The following is a 23,945-nucleotide window of genomic DNA, read 5'->3' on the forward strand; positions in this document are numbered from 1 at the left end:
CTGATTGTAACATTTACACGTAAGATCTCAAAATTAGTTATATTCTTAAATAGTGAAATTAGAAGCTAGCAGAGCTCTTGCATTACATTTCTTTTGGTGACATTACGACGTATAGAAGAGAAATAAGCATATGGATAATTATAGCAGCTTTATTCCAAAACTTAGGTAATTGACAGGTCCTTCAGTCAGATGAATGTATGAATAAACTGTGGTAAGTCCAGATAATGGCACGCTATTCAATGGTAAAAAGAAATGAGCTATCAAGCCATGGAAAGACATGGAGGAACCTCAAATATATATTAAGTGAGAGAAGCCAATCTCAAAAGACTACATACTGTATGATTTCAACTATGTGACATTCTGACAAAGGTAAAACTGGGAACAGTAAAAATAAAATAAAATTAAATTAAATTTAGTGGTTGCCAGGGGCTGGGGAGAGGGCAGGATGAACCACAGAGCACAGGGAATTTTCAGTGTTGTGAAATTATTCTGTATGATACTATAACGGTAGATATATGTCATTACACATTTGTCAAAACCAATAGAATGTGCAATACCAAGAGTTAGCCCTAATGTAAAGTACAGAGAGATACTGGGTGCTAATGATGTATCAGTGCAGGTCTATCAATTTTAACAAATGTCCAGCTCTGCCATGGGATGCTGATAGTGGGGAAAGGCTGTGAGGATCGGAAGTATATCAGTACTCGGAGAACTATCTATAGTTTCTGCTCAATTTTCCCATGCATCTAAAACTGCTCTGAAAACTAGTTTATTAAAAATAAGTTATTTTTTAAAAAAGGAAGGAAGTAGTGAGATGATCACTGGATTCTGCTTAATGGCATCATGGGGGAAATGTGAACATAATCATGTTTAATCCAATTCTTTAAAGTCCAATAACTTTTAAATTTTAAGACTGAGCTCATGTATTAATAATTTCAATTCCATCAATAATTTAGGTAAATGGCATAGTTCAGAAGACAATATGAGGTAAATACAGAAGATAATACTTGCAACAATCACAACAATCCTGAAAACTGAACAGTGAGCCGAAATGGGGGATTTATGAACAAGTGCCCCCTGGTGGTAACCAGATGAAATCACTAACTCAAAATAAGTATGGGGTGATCCCACACTTAACAAAATTAAAATGAAACTAGTCTACCTTTTTTGTTGCACCTGGTGTCCCAGACCATAATGTTGCCATCTCTTCCACCTGTACAGAAGACAGCTATGGGAAAATAATTTGTCAAGAAGTTAACAAAACTAGTCCAATAATGCATGCATTTCATTTTGTTTCCTAGAGTATCTATTATACGGTAGGTACTGTAATTGTCATAGGCGATTAATAATGAAAAACTATATGGCTCAACAACAAATAAGAGAAAACAAGGCTGTGAAAGGAAAGGATTATAAGGAACTCAAAATGCTTATATTGAACAAAAACCTTACAGAATAATTCCTATGTGTAAATATTCTTAAAACCACATAAAATTACTATATATGTACACCTATGGAAAGAATAATGAAAAACAAACAACAACCAAAATATACTGAGAGTTTACTAAGTGCTACACACTATCCCATGTGCTTTATATACATTACTTCCATCCTTTTTATCAGTCCTATTAGGTGAGTCTTATTATCCCCATTTTAGAGATAAAAATACTAAGGCATACAGAGGATAAATAACCTACAAAGGTATTCCTAAGAGAATAAATCCAGAGCTCACTCTCCAAACCTCCAAGCTGTACTGTCTCAGTATAAACATATGGACCAGACCCATACAAAATGGTGAAAGAGGTTGCCTCTAGGGATGGAAAGAGGGCAATGGGATTGGAGATGGGAACATAGGGGAAATTCAATTTATCTGCTTTATTCTTTAAAACAAAACAAAACAACAACAACAAAAAAAACTGTGCTTCCTGTGTGGAAGAATGAGCACTTATCAAACCAATCCACCTATATTAGCTGTAAACTCTGGATAAAATATTTAAAAAAAACAACTACCTGATGGCTCTTTAGGAACTGACCAAAACATGCAATTTTTGAAAGGAAGTCAACAACTGAAGCAAATGCTCGGCCTGGACTAAGTTACTGGATTTTGTAGTTTTACCTTGAAGGCAGCCACAGTTGCAGCCATCAGTACCAAGCAGCTAAGATGCCAATACAGAATGGGCCATCTTTCAAGCCAAAGGAATGAGGTAAAGCAGACTGAGGCAACAAGAGATGCCAGAGTCAGAGTGAGAGGGGAGCCATGGAGAGAGTCAGAGAAAGGCTACCTCTAACTCTGTGTTTTGTTTTGTTTTTTTTCTAACTCTGTGTTTAAGCTTAGCACAAGTCTCTGGTTGACCCCTGAACCATACATGCAAGGGAAAACCAAAAGAGGCTTGTAACTAAGGCTTAAATTAAGGAACTGAATTGAGATCTGACCCTCCTGTAGGTCTGACTGCAATTTGACTCTTACTGAGTTAATTGCCTGTTAAAACAAAAACATTAATAAATGAAAGTGTGGGGAGATAAAAACTACTTTGTCCAAGAGTTTAGAGGCAGAAACCAGAATAAAACACAAAGGTTCTATGTATGACTATAATAAAGTGTGTTCTGTACAAAGGCATCTGGCTGATGTATCTAAAATCTAATCTGTGTTTACCAACCAAACTATGTGGCCATGGGGACAGTGTTCAACCAGGTAATTCATGCTAGAGTACCTACAGACTACTGGGAGCCATGATAGAAGCTACCAGCCTCAATTTCTTTTTTTAAAGATTTTATTATTTATGAAAGACACACACACACACACACACAGAGGCAGAGAATGGCAGAGGGAGAAGCAGGCATCCCTCAGGGAGCCTGATCGCGGACCCTGGGATCATGCCCTGAACCAAAGGCAGACGCTCAACCACTGAGCCACCCAGACGTCCCACCAGCCCCAATTTCTAATTCAATGCTTTTTCTACTAGACCAAATTGGCATAGACTTAACGTATAGAATTTTAAAAATTAAGCAAATGGACCAAAAGATACAGTTTCTCTTTTCTGTTATCCTTTAAATAAATTTACCTTTAGTAAAGTTAGTTGTTATGATCTTAAATTATTTTTATAGACTCAGAGTAAACTGGCACAGTAGTAAACTAGAACGCAAGCATACCTAACTTTATACAGTAGATGTGTTAATGAAAACTCACTCCATATATTCTTTTTCAAGGTTCCGCTCTCAAAAGCCACCAATTAAAATTAACCTTTTTAAAGTCCAAATGAGCTCAACAACTCAGTTTAATACTCCTGTAAGTATTCACATGAATAAATGAAAATGTTTCTAAAATATAAAAATAGGTTATTCCTTAATGATAAAGAAGAGTGTAATGTCTGCCTTTATTATTAAAGTCAGATTAATTCAGCCACTTGAGATGAATGTTTGGTCTATTTGTTAAAAAAAAAAAAAAAAAAATCCTTCAGTGAGAAACTAATAGAGGAAGGAGAAAAGAAATGAACAGAAATGAAGAGCTAATTCAAGTTTTTCCTTAGCTGCTGTAGTGCTGTTCTGTACTATATCATTAAGTCTTCCTCCTCCATCATAATAGCAAAATAAATATAAAAAGACCAATGATGAGTAAATAATATTGAAAACATACTAGGGAATTGGACCATTTAAGTTAAATGGGAGATGCCCTTTGGCTCAGGGCATAATCCTGGAGTCCCAGATCGAGTCCCACATCGGGATCCCCACAGGGAGCCTGCTTCTCCCTCTATGTCTCTCTGCCTCTCTCCCTCTGTGTCTCTGATGAATAAATAAATAAAATCTTTAAAAACAGAGTAATTAAGTGGTAAGTTTTTAGGTAGAGAATCATGTCGATTTTATTAGGTTTCTATTCCAGCCTCACACCCCACTTAAATAAAATGTTACAAGCAGAGTTAAAGTAACTAATTAACAAATAGAGTTAATCAGTGTCTAGTACAGGGTTTTGACTTTAAAGGACACTCAAAGCTGAACAGAGTACTGTGGCTGTTTATAAATGTTTACCTTACCTGCAAGATTATAGAAAAAAATTATCTGAAGATTTCTAACTTACAGGGACAGGCTAGAAACAATGTCCATAAGAATGGGACTAAAAGTCAACTTAATTTCATGGAGGATTTCAGTCATGAGACTCCAATCTTAATGTAGGTAAAGTAGCAACTCTGACAGGAGAAAGGACGGAAGCAATCACAGCTTCTTATTAACTCACCATAAAGGAGGTTAAGGACATGAAAGAGGACAAAGGCTTACCTTTCTCAAACTTAGAAAAGGCAACTGACTTAAGGCTGCACTGATGACCTTTGCATGTTCCAATCAGCTCACCAGCTTTTACATCCCAAAATTTGGCTGTTTGGTCACCTGCTGCTGTAACCTTTCAAGAAATAAGGTATCACAATTTAATAAAGCAATGCTCTACCAGTGTTTACCCAGATTTCAATAAAATGAAAGTCACTTACAAGTTTAAGTTCACCAGGAACCCAGGCCAGGTCAAAGACAGCATTCCAGTGAGCCATCCATTCTAGACAAAGAAAAGGGTGAATGTGAAATGTCTAAACTATGTTCAGGGGTAGCCATATCAATAGCAGTTTGAATTGCTTGAAAGCTGGAGTGAAAAAATAAGTCATTAGCACTTTATAATCCATGGGTCAAAGAGAACTAATGTACTCAGAAAACTTACATATTTACTTTACTACTACAGAGAACTACCATTCAATATCAAATTCGATAGCAATATATTCTCTAAAATGGAATCTTTCTGAAACATTCTCCAGCTCATTTTCATCATGCTCTCTGAATGGAATCTAAAGTAGTTTGACATTTAAGGTTCTGCATGCTTTGGCCTTTATCTCTGTTGCAAGGTTTATCTCTATCTCCATATATCTTATTCCAACCAAACTGGATTATTCTCTATTCCCTAATTATAGCCTATGGTTTCTTATCTCTAGGCCTTTGCTAATGTTTTCCCCTCTGCCTGGCATGTCCTATTCCACCTCCATTGGTTTAAATACCACAATCCAACTCAAATGTTCCACTCTTCATAAAAAACTTTCCTTGCCATCTTTGCCACATGAGAGCTTTCCTTTTGATATCTGTGGTATTTTCTTTATATATCTACATTATTTACAGTCCATTTTATTTATTTCCACACTTGACTTTACTAGCTCCAAATTATTAGCTTCTTAAGGTCAGTAGAACTTTGCCTTATCTATGGGAGATGTTTGGTCAATATGAGTATTTTAAAAAATAATGTTTCCTCCAAGCACAATAAGCGCAAAAGATTTCCATTTAAGAATATTTTGTTTATTTGAGAACGCACATGCGTGAATGAGTGGGGAGACGAGCAGAGGGAGAGGCAGAAGCAGACTCCCCACTGAGCAGGTAGCCCAATGTGGGGATATGGGGCTTGATCCCAGGACCCTGAGATCATGACCAGAGCCAAAGGCAGACACTTATCTAACTGGGCCACCCAGGTACTCCAAAAGGTTAAACTTTTTAAAAGAACTGTTTTTAATCCTAAAATGTGGTGGTGTTTTTTTTTCAACTTTCAGTAAAGGTATTGCTATAGTTAATATTATTGACAGAGAGGTCACCTACCATTTTCTTTTAGCCTGGTCCCTAGACAAGACTTAATCAGAAGTGAATATAATTGGGAATACATTCAAGTAACAATTTACTTAAGACTTTATGAATTTAAAATCATGTTAAAACAAAAATTTTAGGCCTAGACTTACCTTTGACACACTTCTTTCTATAGGCTTGTGATTCTGTATTATACAGTCTAACGAAGCCTTCTTCATTGGCAACTGCTAGTATATGCTCCATATTGGGAGCTAAATAAGAAAGAATAAAATACATAAAGAGTAACAGAAAAATTTTAAAGCGGATTATAAAGCTATAACAATACAATACAGATTAACTGAAAGCTACAAGTTAAATACAAAGAATCTGAAAAGAGGGAAGATGATTCTACCCAAATAACATTGAGATGGGAGAGGCAATTTGAATTAAAGATTGCTTAATATTTGCCATAATATCTAATTCAGTAAATGACTAAAAAGCACCAAAATTATTTTTAGATAATCTCTTATTTGGAGAAGAGTAGTCCTTAAAACAAGAGTGGTAGTGACCAATGGTAAAGAAAAGCATATGATATAGGCCACCAGCAGGTTGTTAAATTTCCTTTTATTTATTTTTTAAGGTTTTATTTTATTCATGAGAGACAGAGAGAGAGAGAGAGAGAGAGAGAGAGAGAGAGGGGCAGGCAGAGACGCAGGCAGAGACACAGGCAGAGGGAGAGAAGCAGGATCCCTGGGGGGGATCCCGATGCGGGACTCAATCCCAGGTTCCCCTGATCATGACCCGAGCCAAAGGCAGATGCTCAACGACTGAACCACCCAGGCCCCAAATTTCCTTTTCAATACCCTTTCACTTTTCCCCTCTTAAATTATTAACAGTGGGGACAAGACAAGTATCTATTTCTGTTCATATGTTCCCCAATGTATTATAGAAAGAGAGAGACTCCATCAGACCAAAAGGTGTATCTATTGGGCAAAGCAGTTTTCATGATGGCTGAATCTTTGTAATCCTTTCCTAGTAAACAAAACAAACAAAAAAAGCCCCAATACTATAAGAGTCCTATGCTTTAGATGAAATACATAATTATACAGAGAGATTTTAAAAAGTCTTATTTCAAAAATCAGAGAAGAGCTATTAGAAAATCTCTACCATCTACCTAACCTATTCTTTCTTGAAAGGGGGACACCTCAGTAAATTTCTTTCTCTACCATCTATCTAACCTACTCTTTCTTGAAAGGGAGACACCCCAGTAAATTTTTTCTTTAAGTATAAAACAGATAATTTCTGAGCAAACCTAGCTTAGATAGTATTTCTCTTACCGGAAGAGAAGGTACATCCAAAAGGAGGAACTGGGACTCCTGTTTCTCCATAAGAAGTGTGCTCATCATTACAGTTGCACTGATAACCAGTTAGAAGGGACTGTAGAGGGTACTGTGAAGACCATCCTGAAAAGTAAGACACAATTCTTTATAAAATTGCAATGTATCATCAAATTTCAATACTTTTAACAAGTGCAGAGGTAAACATTTGTTTTTAAAAAGCTTTATATACTCTATATATAGATCCACTCACTCCCCAGGGTCCTCTGTAATACAGTTTCTGGTATTTTCCTAAGGGGTCTAAGGTAGAAATGAAAGCACTCTCAACTTCTGATGAGGTACAGCTTTGGGCTTACCATCTTAAATGGAGACTCTTGCTGATACACTGAAGATAAGCAGCAAATGGCCTTTGAATGTTAGAAAAGATCTTACCCCTTCTATACCCTTTGGTGACAACTACAAAACACAACAATGAGGAATACAACCATGAAAGTTGTCATTCTCTTCAATTAAAATCTTGTTTCCAGAGTTTCTAAATCAACATTACTGCCAACTCTTTAATTACCTGCAACATCATACATAATCCAATGGTAAAGGAGTTAAAGGAAATTATGCAAATTTGCCTATCTACTAACATAATCACAAGTAAATCCTAATTTTGCTTCTTTTTTCCAGCACTGAAATTCTAGGATTCGAAAATGTTAACAAGTCATAGTATCTTAAACTATATTAGAGCAATTTTAAAGTGAAGCACTATGTACCTACCCCTAGCATTCAATCAGTTATGCCCTGGCTAGTGGTAGGGTCAGGGAATTCTTTAGAGGAAGTGAAATCAAATGTGTTGAGAGATGAGTAAGTTTTCACTGAATATACAAGAGAGAAGAAGAAATTCAGGATGGAGGGAGCATTTATTCTGTTTGGGTCAAAGATCTAATGAGCACTATGGTCCTAAAGAAATTGTAAGCAATCTTCAAAGATTTTTTTTTTTTTTTTTTTTACCATTTGGAAGTTTTATTATTTAGATATGCAGGTGAACACATTTTAAACATATAAAAGAAACACTAAATAAATGGTTACTGAGAACTAAATGTTTATTAAGCATCAGAGGAAACAATAAAGTTAAAACCTATTGAAAGCTGTCCAAATAATTAATAAACTCATATTTTAGGGTACTTTCAATTCTCACTTTTCATCAAAAATACTCTTTGGAGAATACATCTTATAGTCTGACATAACCTCAAGCAAATCTAGCTTTGATGTTCCTAGGGATAACCTGAAGGAATCACTACAAAAGAGGCAAAGAATACAATCCAGATTTAGTAATCATTCCTGCAGGTATTACCCTCAAGGTCAGGTATCAGTGTAAAAAAGCTATTAAAAGACCACTAAAGGAAGAATACAATAGTTATGTTGTAGAGTTCACAAATATCCATCTACAGAATGAATTTTAAAATAAAAAACCTCTGTTCTAAAGTTATGTGTGTATATATATATATATATATATATATATATACACTTGTGGTTTTGAATTAAAAAAAAATAACAATCTCATGATTATAACATACAAATTCAAGAGGACCAAATCTTGAACAATTTAGAGGGAACCAGTTAGAAGGGACTGTTGAGGGTACTGTGAAGACCATCCTAAATTAAGACACAATTCTTTATAGAATTCCGATGTATCATCACATTTCAATATTTTTAACAAGTGCAGAGGTAAATATTTGTTTTTAAAAGCTTTATATACTTTATCTAGATCCACTTACTACCCAGGGTCCTCTGTAATACAGTTTTTGGTATTTTCCTAAGGGGCCTAAGGTAGAAATGAAAGAGCACTCTCAACATGTTCATACATGATAAGCTCTAGAAACCTAATTCTTTGCAAATCAACAGTGACTCCTTGAAGTTAAACTCTACCTCACTGCCTAAGACTAAAAGCCAAACACCAACAAACGGCCTAACATGGCTCAGTAACTTGTCCCTATCTCCCCCTCCATTTCTGCACTCCCTACAACACACAGTTGTGGACCAGTCTCTTAAGCAACTTTTGGATCCTTACTGCGCTTATGCTGTTTCCAACATGAACATGTAATGCTTTCCCCCATAGCACTCATTTAGGAAATACTTATTCTTTCCTCAATGTACAATTTAAGCCTCTGGATTACATGGGATTTCAGAGTATCCAAGGACATAAGTTCTCAGAGAATCAGTTGATATATGCTCTTCTCTAGAACTGGTCTGAGAAGGTTGAGGCTTTTCCTCCTCTCCCTTCATCACAGCATGTCTTCCACTTTTCAAAAGAAAGGCATTTCCATGCCCCAATCTTACACTTGTGTTGATCCAAGGTACAAAAACTTCTGGGACTCCAACTAAGAGACAATAATTCCTTTAACAAAGGCCAGATCCATCTCTTTAAAAGATATACCTCCAATAAAATTTTACTTTTTGCTTCATAATCATTTATCAAAATTAAGTCTATATTGTTTTGATCATTTGTACACTAATAAATGTAACAAATTCAACTCAGAGTCATATGACTACAGAAAATATCGAGTATGTTTTTTTTCAGGGAGTATAGCAGCATGATCAATAAAAGAACTTTTCAAGCTTAGAATCAAATTACATCAGGATAAATTCTGTGGGAAAAATAAAGTGGAAATAAACCAAGGAGAAAAAGCAGCAATAGTTGACCCTCAAACACAGGTTTGAACTGTGCAAGTTCACAAATGTGAATTTTTTTCCCCACAAATATAGTACTGTAAATGTATTTTGGTTATGATGTTCTTAGTAACATTTTCTTTTCTCTAGCTTTATTGTAAGAATACAGTATACAATATGTATAACATAAGAAGTATGTGTTAACTATGTTATTGTTAAGGCTTCCTTTCAGTCAACAGGAGGCTATTGGTAAAGCTTTGGGGGAAGTCAAAGTTATAGGTGGATTTTTGACTGTGTGGTGTTTGGGGACTCTAACTCCTATGCTGTTCAAGGTTCAACTGTACATAGAAAATCTGGCAGTTAAAGAGTTTGTTCATATTTAAAAAAAATAATTGATGTGATCATCAAATCACTACAGTATTTATATCTTATTAGATACATTTTAAGTGACATAGGGTTTTTATTTTAAAATTTCAGTAAGTTTAAACCTATGATAAAAACTTCTAGATTATAACTTAAAAATACATAGAACAGTAATCAGATTTCCACTTTAGAAAGCTTGTTGGCAGCATTGTGGAGAATAAACTGGAGAGAGGGAAACTAAGAGGCCATTTGGGAACCTTGTTATAATACAGACAAGAAATTATTAGGGCCCAACCTAGGGAAATGGAATGGTAAGCGTAGAACAGATCCAAGTTATAGTGACGAGGCAAAATCAGTGAGAATAGAAAGAAGATAGATTCAAGAGATTTTAAGGGAGCTTTCTGTATTTTGAGGAAAACAGAGGAATTTTGATTGACTCAGACTTCTGGCTGGGAAGACTAGTTAAAATAATGGGACCACTCCCTAAAGGAGGTAATACAGCAAGTTTGGGGGAAAAGTGAGTTCAGTTTTGAGTACTTGAATTTTTAGTTGAGTTTGAGATGTTTGTGGGACTGACCTGCTGGGTGAAGATACGCATGCATCTTTTACAGGAATGGATGTGAAGTATAGGGAATGGAAGGTTGCCAAGTGGTAGTGGAAGAAGCCCTGGTTGTGGCTCATCCATGGTAAGTAGGTGGAAGGAGAGGGGAAAAGAGGGCCTAGAATGGAACAACAACATGGAAGGGGAAAGAAGACGGTCCTGTAGGTTCAGTGTATAATATAGAACAATGAATGAATTTCAATGTCTGACACATAACAATAAATTGAGTACTTGTGAATGAGAGAGAGACGGGAGGTAGACAGATGAGACTGGAGAGTATGTTACAAAATAGAGGCACAGTGTATAGGTAGCTCGTCCCAGGTCTCACAGGTGATAAGAATGGGAGCTGGAATTAAAACTCTGGCAGCTCTTAACCACTGGGCTTGGAGAAGACACCGAGCATAGAGAAGATACTCAAGCAAGGTCTCAGGAGGGTCCAAAAGAGGGGGCATTTAGAGTATAATCAGAAAGACTATCCAAGAGGGAAGTAGGTAAGGATGGTATGAAGTTCAGACTGGGGGCAGGAAGTTGTGGGACTACTCCTCCGTCTCCTTCTCAATATCCTTTCCGTAGACCTTTGCCTTACTATATACAAAGTCCCCTTCTCAGATTCTTTTCTTTTTGTTTTCCACATGGTTTGGGAGTGGGGGTGGGTGGGGGGTTGGGGAAGAAGGCCTAGTCCATTTTTAAACGAGTGAGATTTCGTCCTATCCAACTTTACTCTGAATAAACAGTTCACTTCCCTCCTTAGAAACTTACCAAGAACGTTTTCAGGTCCATGACTCCCAAACCTACAAGCTCAAAAATCCCCACTCGCGACGTTTTAAGCGACCGAGTCTCGAGAACCGGCAGCGAGGAACTCGGATTTCCAACATGCCGCGGAAATATCCCCCCCAAGCTATACCGTTACAGCGAGAAGCAAACAAAACATTTTGATCTCACTCCTGTAAATAGCCGTACAGATCCCCTTGGCATTGGAGGAAAAAAAAAAAAAAAAGAAAGAAAGAAAAAGAAACAAACAAGCAAAAAACAAAAACAAAAACAAAAAACCCCACTTGGAATAATCTATTTTTTCATCTATTACCCGTGGTCACCTCTGGGGGGATGTGGTTACGGGCATTTTTCACTCTGGAATTTCGTATTTTTACGCACATGCAGTAATCAGGGGGGGGGGGGAAACTTTTTTTTTTTTTTTTTTTTTTTTGACCATGCTGGAAGCAGATGTCGTCCTTCCCGGCCTGGAACGAGCTCCCTAATAGCGGATCACACTCGCTCGCCGTCTACCGCGAACAGCAGGGCGAGCTCTCTCTCTCTAAAGTCCTACAACCAATGAATCGGGGCAGCACCGAGTCAACCAACCACACGGGGAATACGGGTCCCGACGGTCGCACAGGGCCGTGGAGCCGCACACGTCCAGATGCACCCCGAGGGCACGCGTCCCGGCAGTTCTAAGGCGCGACAGACACAGAAGCCTTGTTAGAGGAAGGCCAGGTCCACTCGACTCTTCCTCCCTCCGTCAGCCCACGTTTTAGCGGCTTTAAAAATCCCGATTGCGATCACAAAGCATCCCAAGGGCAAGAAAGCGCAGCTCCCTCCTGCAGCCGTCGCGAACACGCACTCACTCGGGCGGGGGGAGAGGTCGGCCCCGGTCCGCCGCGTTGCTCGGGGGAGGTGAAGCCCGCCAGCGACGAGAAGCGGTTAGGGCCGTTACTCACCATTTCTCGGGACGCCGAACTGGGGCTGGCGGAGCACCGAATTAAAGAGCATCTGGGCCAGAGGAAAAGGCTCAACCGACAGAAAAGCCGTGGAAATGCCCCCAGGTTGAGCAGAAAGCGTAGCTCGCGCCCCTCACAACTCGACTAGTTATTGCCTCCAACTCCCGCCACTGTAAGCCCCGGCCACCAAACTCCCCGCCAAACTGACGTCACGCCCTCTGATTGGCTCCCGCGGCGGCGTCCGGGCGCCTCCGAGTCACTTCCCCCCTCCAATCCCCGCCTCCTTTTCTCCGAGCCGCGGGAACCCAGAGTGGAGGAGCTCCCTGAGCGCCTGCGCGGGGGGCCGCCGAGGCGCTGGCGAACGGCGGGGAGACCAGGGCGCATGCGTAACAGGGCTTGACAGAGCGCGGAGGAAAAATCCGCGAGAAGGTGGTGGAAGAAGATGGCGGTGCTGGGGCAGAGTTTGCGATCTTTTTAACATAGGCTAGTCGGGGGACTATTCGGGTCATGGCGTCAAACTCAACTAAGTCTTTCCTGGCAGATGCCGGCTATGGCGAACAGGAGCTGGATGCTAACTCTGCCCTTATGGAATTAGACAAAGGTATTCGAAAGAGCGGGCTGAGCGGGTGAGACGGGCGTGGGGGGCAGTGGCGCCACCAGGCGGTGGCGGCCGCCGGCCAGGCGCATGCGCGTAGCGCCCCTGGGCGGGGGCGAGGGCGGCCCCCTCGGCTTCTGGGGAGTGCAGGGCATTCGCTGCTCTGGGAGGTTGCAGGAAAATTGCAGCGTTGCTGGTTTGGCTCTGCACCAGCTGAACAAGTAGTGAGCTCCAGTGATGGGCCCGATGTGACCGCTGGAGGGCACAGTCCCCCGATTTTCCAAGCATTTTTTTTTTTTTTTTTAATGCCACATTTAAACTGTGAAATTATTTTTCAGGTACGTTCAGTTGAGACCAGGTCTTCACTAAGAGTGCGGAATAGTAATCTTGCAGCCACTTTATAACGATGTGTTTTTTTTTTTTTTTAATTTCTGTACCTCTTACCTTCGGGGTACTAGGTAGATTAAATACGGCCAAGAAAAATCCGAAAAGCATAGCTCCTCTTTCTGTAAATTCCACGAGTTTTATTTTCCTTTGGGAGGAGGGGTTAGGGATGGGAGGCCTGGTTGGTGTAATGGAAGGAGCTTTGGAGTTAGGCGGAGTCGAATTCCAGTGCCATCAGTGTTAATATCATGGACAGGTCACCTAACTTCACCTAACCTCGATGTTTTTGTCTGCAAAGTGGGTCTAGTACCATTGAGCTGGCAACACTGTTGTAAGTATTAAGTAATAAAACTATGCAAGAGAAGTCTTTATCGAATGCTAAAGGAATATGCCTTTTAGGTACAGCTATGGGAGACCAAGGCAAATATTTGACAGCAAAGAACTCAAGTATTAAGCCTTTGTTTCAGTGATTTTTATTGAATGGGGGAAACAGATTTTGTCAAATTCTTCATTAATAACCATAGCCAGTATCATATTGTTGAGAATTGGGACTACTGATTAGAAGGATCTTTAAGTCCACGTTGAGCCAGTTCCCAACTCTGACTTGGGCACTCAACTTTTTTGGGATTCCGTTTTTTTTTTTTTTTAACCTGTAAACATTTTTAGTGGGTAGGTCTAGATAAGTGTTTCTCAGACTTTTTAAAAAGCTTTCAACTCCTTTTAGATCAGCATAAAAATGTTACAGCGCTCCAGTGAGATATTCCTTTGGTTGTGTCACAGTATCTTTAGTGCATCCACATCTGTCAAGAAAATGATGTTGAACTTGACTTTCTTTTACCAAAGCTGTAGGGCTTGTCCCCCATGAAATAAAAAAATTATAAGATTAAATGTGTTTTTTAAACACTACATAACCCTTTCCTTTCCATTCTGGAAATTTCTTCCTTATTCCCCAGTGAGAGTTGCAGGTCCAGTTATCTAATAATCCCAACAAATCTAAAGACATTTTCTACCACTCTGGTCCAGGTGGGCTCCTTTCATAATGACAGTAAGACTGATTGTAGAGCAGAGATTAGGATCCGGTTCTGAGAAATGAGAAAATCTAGAATTACTTCCTTAAATTTGCCATTGTGCTAAGAAAAAACAACACAGGTTTTGCTTCTTGGAAGTTGAAATAGGAATATTTCAGATCTATAAGACATAAATGGATGACTATCATTTAACTATATACCAGCTGTCAGTCCTAAGTCTTAAGTAAGCCTTCACGTTCAAGTCTCCCAGCAGTACCCCAGGTAAGTGTTTCCTAGATGAGTCTCAAGCTCAGAAAAATAATTTGAACAAGATAAGGGCAAAACTTTTGTTCTTTTTCACTTCACCATGCTATATGCCTTTTAAAACTGTGAAGAAATTAGATTACAGAAATAGCCAGTTTCATTAGAATATAGTTTAGTATTTTAACTATTGAGTCATTTCAGGCTTTATCTGTTAAAGTATTTGTTTTATGATCTGAAGGTCATAGGGTCAGAAGGCTACAAGTTGTAACTTTCTTTTAATTCTGAAACATGTTGACCAGAAATTCCCAAAGTGCATTCCAAGGAATACTGTTTCTTACGCCATAGCCTCTCTTCCTGTCCCTCCTTCCCTCCCTCCATCCCCCCAACACATACAGACACATTCACACACCTAACTTATTTCATCAGGGTTTGTACTAGGGGAACAGAAACAAAACAAAGCCCCTGACTCTAGAATTTATCTTTTGGACAGAGAAAATAGGCAATAAGCAAATATAGTAAGCATATATTGTGGCAAGTAGTGATACATTCTATAAAGAAAAATGAAACTAATGAAGGGGGCTGGAGAAAACTGGGTGTGGGGTTGGGGTTGGTTGGTTATTTTATATAGCATAGTCAGAGAAAGCCCTCACTGGTCAAATAGTGGAACAGCAAGTACGAAGGCTCTGAGGTTGGAACCTGTTTTGCATGCTGTTTCTGGAGCAGCGTGATAGCCATGGAGGATGAAAACAACCAGAAGCTAGTTCGTGTAGAGTAATACAAGCCATTGAAAAGACTGGCTTTAATTCTAAGTGAGTTAGAAAACTATGGGGGATTTTCAACAGACGGGTGGCATGTCTGACTTAATTTTAAGAAGGACCGGTTTGGCCGCTGTGGGAGGGCCAGAGATGGAAGTAGGGAAACTAGTGAGGAGGCAATCGTAACAGTCTAGAGGAAAAAAATAGTGGCTTGGGCCAGGGTGGTTTCAATGAAGGTGTGTGAAATGCTGAGATTCTGGACATATTTTGAAGGTAGAGCCAACAGGATTGGCAAGTGAATTTGAGAGACTTGATTCGCTAATGAATGATGAGAATGTGGAAATTAGTGGTCAGGAAAACCTAGAGGTTTTTGGTCCGATCTACTAGACGTGTGTATTGCCATTTATTGAGTGAATGGAAGTGTTACCAGTTTGGGACTGCTAAATTTGAAGTGTCTCTTAGTCATACAAATGGAGGTGTTGAATAGGCGGTTAGGTGTATAGATGTGATGCTTGAACTCCATTATAAAGAAACATCTGTGGCACTAGTATCCTAAGATACACACTTGGGAAATGTCATCTATAAACTGTTGCACTTCGTTCTGAGCCTTTCAAGCAAGCATGGCAGCAAGCTATTTGTTTCTGATCTCTAGGAATAAATGGATTCTGTTTTGAAGCTGAGTCAGGTCTATTCCTTTGCGATGTAGTTAGCAATACAAGAAAATAATCATTTGATAGCCATTCATTCATCCAGCAGATATTTACGGATCACCTACATTGTGTTAGTCACTGTACTCAGACTTGGGGCTATGCTAGTGAACAGTACGGCTTTAAGAAGGAAACAGCTACATGAAATACGGCCTCGGTCAGGACAAGAAGTTTGGATTTTAGGCCAAGTGCATTGAGAAGACATTACAAGTTTTTAAACAGAACTGACCCGGTTTGGTTAACATTTTTAGAGATCACTCTAGCTGCTATGTAGCAGTCTTTGTGCCCCTTTTTTAGAGTTTTAAGCTGATAACCATGCTGAATTTCTGTGGAAACTAATCAAGTACAACTTACATTTGTCTGACACATTTTTTAATATGGATAAGAATTAATGTAGCATTGTAAAGGACATAGCTCACATAAATTACTGTAATCAGTGTAACTTTCTCACTAATATAACTTCTGCATGGTCTGAACTGACCGAAGGTATCCCGATGATTTAGGAAAACCTATGCAAGATCTTCACCTTGAGTGAAAAGGAGAGTCTGCCTTAAATGATATCACTCAGCCTGTCTCATTCCTGTGAGGTTGGCCTTGAAAGGATGAAGTGAAAGCAACAGGGAAGGGAGTGGTTACCTTTCTTGCAGCTGGGCTATGGGAAGGGAAGAAATACAGGAGATCGAGTTGCTCATTGAGGTGTTGAAATTTGATGGGATGTTGAATGAAGAATTTAAATATGAAATTGAAGATAGATATACATCAGGACAACTATTTATACTCCCTTATTCTCCCCTTAGAGGCTATCCCCTCACTTATATTCAAAACGTGAATTCTCAGACCATGAACTCGGAGACCACAGATTACTGTTACACAATCCATATTGGCACAGATGTAGTTGATGTCATGATAAACAAATAGGCTTTAAAAGTATCTCCATATTCCCTACAAAAAGAGAGGCCTCTGCAGTGAGATCTGTACAGGTGACTAATTCCATGCCATAGCTGATTGATTCAGAAATGGACATATGACCCACACTGAGTCAATCAAATTCTCTCTCGGGAATTTGTACCACCAGACCATATTTAGTCTGACAGGGTCAAGAAGTAGACCTGTAAGGTCATGTGGAATTGAGAGTCTTAACATCTCAACTCTTGATTGGTGATCACTTGATTGGGTCATGAACTATTCCAAAAACCCAAGGCCTTTTTTCAATTCTTACTTAAATCTATAAGCTCATTTTTATATATGGTTAAGAGCTACTGTCATGTAACTTACAAAATGAGTTAAAAATTCCTAAAAGTGAATGTTCATAAATTAGTTCATGATTCTAAATCAGTATTCTGTGTGCATGCTATTCAGTATTGCATACATTCTGCCATGTACAATTACAGACAATTTATTAAATTTAGGTGAAGGGTGTTTTATTGTCATCAGATGAGCTGACTATCATTTCAGTTTTTTCTATTCCTGCTTTTTAAATAGAATTTACTGAGACTTGCCATTAGCGATTTATTAATCTATGGGTTGTTAGCTTACCTTATAATGTGTGGTGCATACTTGTGTTGGTTTTTTTTTTTGTTTTTTTTGTTTTTTTTTTTTTTGCTCTACCCCTATTTTTAAAGAATACACTTTAAGATACATATGTGTGTTATGGCTCCATTTTGAATCATCCTGACTCCTTAGCTGAAGCAAACGTATATAACAAACTAAACTAAAATGTGCTTGTAAGGTAATGTCTGTTAGCAGTGTTCTTTGTAGTGTGTGTTAGTCATGTTGGTGGTCACTTAGCATCTTGTGATCACTCCTCCTGTGCTTGAGGAACGACCCACACAATGAATCCTGCCTCACGAGGGTGGAAGCAAAAACTCACCTTCCTAGCTTCCCTTGCAAGAGCGCAGGATGTGAACTTGGCCCTACTAATCAGACAAACCTCCTCTGGGCTCTTAGATACAGGATTTAGCAATGCAAGAGGCATGGGTGGAGAGCATACTCAGTTCTGTACCCTGGCAGCGACGGTGGCTGCAGTGCTTCTAGGGGACAGGAGCAGCAGCAATGGCTACAGGCTCCTGGATGTCAGCAGAGCTGATTGTAGCATCTGGTATTTCCTAGCAACAAGACCTCTCCTCATCTAATCAGTCTGGCAGTGTGGTATTAGGTGTTCTGAGATGCTTGGCCTTGAAACTGTTGGTTAGGTTTTTAAGAAACTCATGTTGTGCCTCATCAGCCTGTTAGCTTGTGTTGCTTGGAGCTAAGAACTCTGGCTGATAGCATGCTACCTAGAAATGTGTGTTGTTTTGAAAACTTGAATACTGTAGGTAACAATCCCAAAGTTTACCATCATTTATATTGTTCTTCAGTTCCCTAGAATTTGTCTTTTCTCAGAATCATACCACTCTAAAATCATAATTTAAATAGCCCTTTTAAAATCTTAAGCTCTGTTCTCTAGTTAGTTACTTGCTCAAGATGTATTTTAGCATAATAGGTTAGAACCATAGGCTCTGGAGCCAGATTGCCAGGATTTGAATCCCATGTCTGCCATTTATTAGCTGTTGTTCCTTAGGCAAGTTGAGTAACCAGCCTTTGCCTGTGTCATCTTTAAAAGGGGGATAATAATAGTACTTCTATGATTGTAGTGAGAGTTTAATTCATGTAAAGTGCTTAGCACAGAATAAGCACATAATACCATCACCATCATGGAGGCTAACTGCTATCTTGATCGTTCTTTTTTTTTTTTTTTTTTAAGATTTTATTTATTTATTCATGAGGGACATAGAAGAGAGGCAGAGACATAGGCAGAGAGAGAGAAGCAGGCTCCCTGCGGAGAGCCTAATGCAGGTGCTCCATTTTATTAGCTTGATTAACTTTCTTACCAATACGTTATTTTTTATTTATTTTTAAAAAATATTTTATTTATTTATTTGAGAGAGCACAAGCAGGGCAAGGAGCAGAGGGAAAAGCAGACTCCCCACTAAGCAGGGAGGCTGACAAAGTCTGATCCCAGGATCATGGCCTGGGCCATAAGCAGACACTTAACCACCTGAACCACCCAGGGGCCCCTTTACCAGCACTTTAAAATCTCATCCAAGATTCTCTTCTAGTTATGTGTGCCCAAAAGCAGCCAAAAATTGCTAGAGAAAGATAGTAAGCTATATGACCATTATCAGAAATGATATCAGACCCAAATGGGCCTTCAACACAGGCCTGCAATACTACTATAGTGTTTCTTTGGTCAAGACTCTCACCTTCTTAGTGATATTGCAGATCTTTAAAATTTTCAAAAGCAGACATTCTGGGTTTTATATGAAGTCTCATTTCATTTTTAAAATTTGACAATGAGGGGCAGCTGGGTGACTCGGTTAATCGTCTGCCTTTGGCTCAGGTCATGATCCCAGGGTCCTGATATTGAGTCCCACATCCTGTTCCTTGCTCAGAGGGGGAGCCTGCTTATCCCTTCCTCTGCCTCTCCACCCCTTCCTCCTGTGCACGCGTGTGCTCCCTCTCTTGCTCTGTCTCAAATAAATAAATTAAAAAAAAAAAAAATTTAACAATGAATTCAAAACCTTAAAAAAAATATTATCTATCAGATAAAATTTTTCTGAGGGTTAGATTCAGCAACTTAACTAGTTTTCTAACTCCAGTATAGGCAGGGCAGTTAAATAAGATGGAAGTGGTGGAGGATAGCTTGAGGATCTAAATTCCTGCCTTCTCAAAGTAGCTAAACAGATACCTGGGCCCCAACCTCAGATTTGGTAGGTTTGGAGTAGAACTCTGGGACAGGTATTTTTGAAAAGTTTTACAAATGTTTCTGATGCTGAACTACTAGCCTCACAAAATGATCTGCACATGTTAAGTGCTAAATAAGTCTAGAATAATGAATTTCACTGCAGCCAAGTGAAGTTTGAATGAATAAGCAATTGACAGACAACCTGTTTTAGTTCTCCCAGTCTACCTGCATGTTGCAGCTGAATTAAGCACTGTTTAATTCCAGGCATGGAAAAGAAAGAGAGCTCTGTTTCTTTGGTGGGAGAATACAAAGAAAGGGGTAGAAACAGAAATCACATCCCTCCACCTTAATCTTGTTTTACACTAACATTCTCCCAATCATTGATTTTATGATCAGGGCATTCTTCCTTAGGTTGGTTGTAACTAGCAACAGAAGTAAAGTAAATAGTCCCTCTTGGAACAAGATCTGATTGTGCTGAGTACCTGTTTTCAGGTGCTTGGTTTATTCTGGAATTGAAATTGGCCCAGAGCAAGCAAGATGGGTACCATACTGCCCCAGCCTAGGATTATTGTTTTTTTTTTTTTTTTTTTTAAGGATTATTGTTAAATCCTAAATCTTAATGCATTTCTCTCTTCACTTGAACCTTAGCTTGAGACTCTCAGAGCCAGCCTTCCTTATTTCCTTTTTCCTAAAGTTCTTACATCAGAAAATAAGAAATTTACTATTTAAACTTACTTGTTCTGACTGGCCCTGTTACAAGGATGAGGGTCTATTTTATTTTAAGGAAGTAAAATTTGACAGTATTAGAGAAATCAAAACATTTCTCTGGCCAGATTCAAAATTATTGGTAGATTTTAAATCATCATATTTAAACAAATGGATGCCATCTGTGGTTCTGTTTTTAAGGGAAAGTAAAACATCGTATTCTATCCCCTACATGGGCTGCCTCCTACTTTACCTTTTCCATCCCAACCAAGATTAATTCATTACAAACAGAACTTTACTCCCTTTTGCGTCACTCAACTATTGGCAGAAAAAAGAGGAGGGAAAAAGTCCAAGTTACTTGAATTGTCGGAACAGATTCCTGCAGCACACATAGATGAACACATTGGTTCCTTCTCTGTCCTCTCACCTCCATCCTCAGACTTGGCCCTTCCTCTTCTCCCCTTCCCGTTTGTCCTTATGCTCCATATGTGTCCCTTGACCCCTTTGTCAAGTTAGGCCTTTAGAAAAGCTTTTAAGAGTATATGAACTACTGCCAGTTACCTAGAGCATTTCCATTGGCACTATGTGTGGCTGGAAGATGACTCCAAGAGTTTTAGTGGCAGTTCTTCCATGTGTGGAGGTTGGAGGATAGGGAAAGAAGGGAGCAGGCAAAGAAGGGATATGTTCTAGATATCTCAGTTACAAACTTGAAGTAATTTTGAATTAACTTTCCCATAGGAACTTTAATGATAAGTGATTATTGGATTCTGGAACATGAGTGCTGATGGTGCTTTTTTTTTCCTATGAGGAAATATATTCCAAGTACCAAATAACCAAAATGAGTGCATTTATAGAATTCAAACTGTTAGTAAGTTGTAGAAGTTGCTTGTGCAGATTTACTTGTGGTTGGCTTTTATTTATTTATTTTTTTAAAAGATTTATTTATTTATTTATGAGAGAGAGAGAGAGAGTGGCAGAACACGGGAGGAGGGAGAAGCAGGCTCCATGCTGGGAGCCCGATGTGGGACTCGATCCAGCGAGTCCAGGATCACGCCCTGGGCCAAAGGCAGTTGCTAAACCGCTGTGCCACCCGGGGATCCCCTGTGGTTGGCTTTTATATTGAAACATACTGACAATCAGTAGAGTCCTCAGACTAATACTTACTTTGTCATTTTTTAACAGTGAGCAGAGTTTATTGAACAGAGATATCCTAGGGTACTTATTCTTGTATAAATATAGATAAAATTAGCATTTTAGAAATGCTAAAATACCAAAAGAAAATATTTGAAGCTGTTATTTTTAATACCATATCAAGATATTCATTTCTAAATGAGTATTTTTTAGGGATTGAACATTACCTTTTGGTTGTTTTTTTTTAAATCAGATTTATTGAGGTATAATTTATGTATAGTAATACTCACCAAATGGATGCAGTCATGAAATCACTACCACAAGTCAAGACATAGAATATTTCCTTCACTCCAAAAACTAACGCTGTACTTTGCAATTTTCTCTCTCTAGCTCCTGACAACCAGTGATCTGTTCTCTGTCTCAAAGTTTTGCTTTTTCTCAAATGTCTTATAAAATAGTCATACAGTATTATAGTATTTTGGCGGGTCTAACTTATTTTACATAGCAAGTGATTTTGAGATCTATTCTTGTTGCATGAATTAGCAATTGTTTCCTTTTTATTGCTGAGTGATAATCCATTGTATGGATATACCACAATTTGTTTATTCATTCACCAGTTGGGGGACATTTTCTCCAGTTTGGGGCTATTATGAATAACACTACTGTGAGCATTTGAATAGAGATCTTGTTATGGACATATGTTCTCAATTCACTTAGATAAATATTTAGAAGTAGTATTGCTATACTTATAGTAAGTATATGATTATCTTTATAAACACAGCCAGACTGTTTACCGAAGAATGGTATAGATTTGCATTCCTATCAGTAATATATGAGACTCACAGTTGCTCCATATCCTCATTAGCACTTGGTATTGTCAGTCTTAACATTTTTTGCCATTCCATGGGACGCCTGGGTGACTCATTAGTGGAGCGTCTGCCTTTGGCTCAGGTAATGATCCCAGGGTTCTGTAATCGAGTGCCGCATGCCTGTGTCTCTGTCTCTGCCTCTCTCTGTGTGTCATGAATAAATAAATAAAATCTTTAAAAGAAATTTTTTTTGCTATTTTAGTATCTATGTAGTGATGTCTTCGTGTGGTTTTTAATTGACATTTCCTTGATGGCCAACAGTACTGAACATCTGTTAACTTGCATGAATTTGCCATTGATATTTCTTCTTTAATGAAATTTCTCTTCAAATCTGGCCCATTAAAAAAATCAGGTTGTCATCTTATTGAGACATAAGGAGATGTTGTCCGTGGAGCCAACCCTATGGGGTAGAGGCTGGAGGTGCTGCTGATGAATTCACCCAAAGTAGAACAAAAGAGATAGTCGTTTATTGAATACACTGCAAGAAAGCAGCATGGTGGGACAGCAAAGGAGACTGAGGAGGTGGGGTAGGGTATGGGGGGTATTGAGGAGGCATGGGAACTATGGGATTTTCCTTTTTGGTACCTGTGCCTGGTCGTTAAGTAGCCCTTTGGTCAGCTAGGGCTTATGGATATTTTGAGATGGGTTACCTAATGGACCTGTGTGCAGCTCAGTGGTCGCTGTGGGCCTTTTTACCTTACTCAGTTTCCATTGCTCAAGCCTGTGGCTTAAAAGCGGCCTACACATTGTCCAAATATTTTCTTCTGGTGTCTGACTTGTTTTTTCATTCTCTTAACAGTATCTTTGAAAATGCAGATGTTTTTAATGTTGATGGAGTTTATTTTATCCCTTTTTTATTTTATGATTTGTGCTTTTTGTGTTTTTTTTCTAAGAATTCTTTACTTAACCCAAGCTCATAAAGATTCCTCTGTATTTTCTTTCTTCTTTTTTTTTTTAAAGACTTTATTTATTCATGAGAGACAGAGAGAGAGAGAGAGAGAGAGGGAAAGAGGCAGAAACACAGGCAGAGGGAGAAGCAGGCTCCATGCAGGGAGCCCGACGCGGGACTTGATCCCAGGACCCCAGGATCACGTCCTGGGCCAAAGGCAGGTGCCAAACCGCTGAGCCACTCAGGAATCCCCGAGACCTTTCTTCTTTCTAATATAAAGCATTTGATGTTGGGGTGCCTGGGTGGCTCAGTGGTTGAGTGTCTGTCTTCAGCTCAGGGTGTGATTCTGGGATCCTGGGATCAAGTCCCGCATTGGACTCCCCATGGGGAGCCTGGTTCTCCCTTAGCCTATGTCTCTGCCTCTCTCTCTCTCATGAATAAATAAATAAAATCTTTTTTTAAAAAAAGCATTTGATGTTATAAATGTTTCTTAAAGAACTACATTGGCTGTATCTCACAGATTGTGTTTTCATTTTCATTCAGTTCAAGAGATTTTTCTAATTTTCTTTTCACCTGTGGCTTGTTTATAAGTCGTTTAATTTCCAAATATCTGGGAATTTTCTAGATATTTTTCTCTTAACAGTTTCTTTTTTTTTTTTTCTTAAGA

The 23,945-nt window shown here is 38.9% G+C and overlaps 2 protein-coding genes across 5 annotated transcripts in view; one reads left to right on the forward strand and one right to left on the reverse strand.

Annotated features, from left to right (window-relative positions):
* Nucleotides 1–12,446, reverse strand: part of DTL (denticleless E3 ubiquitin protein ligase homolog) — a 43,037-nt gene extending 30,591 nt beyond the window's left edge. For all 4 annotated transcript variants that reach the window (XM_041769259.1, XM_041768989.1, XM_041769076.1 and 1 more), the window contains exons 1-6: nucleotides 12,249–12,446; nucleotides 6,912–7,037; nucleotides 5,748–5,846; nucleotides 4,473–4,534; nucleotides 4,267–4,387; nucleotides 1,163–1,228 (exon numbers count right to left, since the gene is read on the reverse strand). In XM_041769259.1, the coding sequence (XP_041625193.1) occupies nucleotides 1,163–1,228; nucleotides 4,267–4,387; nucleotides 4,473–4,534; nucleotides 5,748–5,846; nucleotides 6,912–7,037; nucleotides 12,249–12,300 (526 nt within the window). In that variant the 5' untranslated portion in view covers nucleotides 12,301–12,446. The remainder of the gene's footprint in view (nucleotides 1–1,162; nucleotides 1,229–4,266; nucleotides 4,388–4,472; nucleotides 4,535–5,747; nucleotides 5,847–6,911; nucleotides 7,038–12,248) is intronic.
* Nucleotides 12,447–12,639: 193 nt separating this feature from the next.
* The window catches only part of INTS7 (integrator complex subunit 7), an 86,884-nt gene continuing 75,578 nt past the window's right edge, over nucleotides 12,640–23,945 (forward strand). The window contains exon 1 of the mRNA XM_041766105.1: nucleotides 12,640–12,849. Coding sequence (XP_041622039.1) covers nucleotides 12,756–12,849 — 94 coding nt within the window. The 5' untranslated portion in view covers nucleotides 12,640–12,755. The remainder of the gene's footprint in view (nucleotides 12,850–23,945) is intronic.

Source organism: Vulpes lagopus, chromosome 1 (genome assembly GCF_018345385.1).
Source record: "Vulpes lagopus strain Blue_001 chromosome 1, ASM1834538v1, whole genome shotgun sequence".
Taxonomy (NCBI): Eukaryota; Metazoa; Chordata; class Mammalia; order Carnivora; family Canidae; genus Vulpes; species Vulpes lagopus.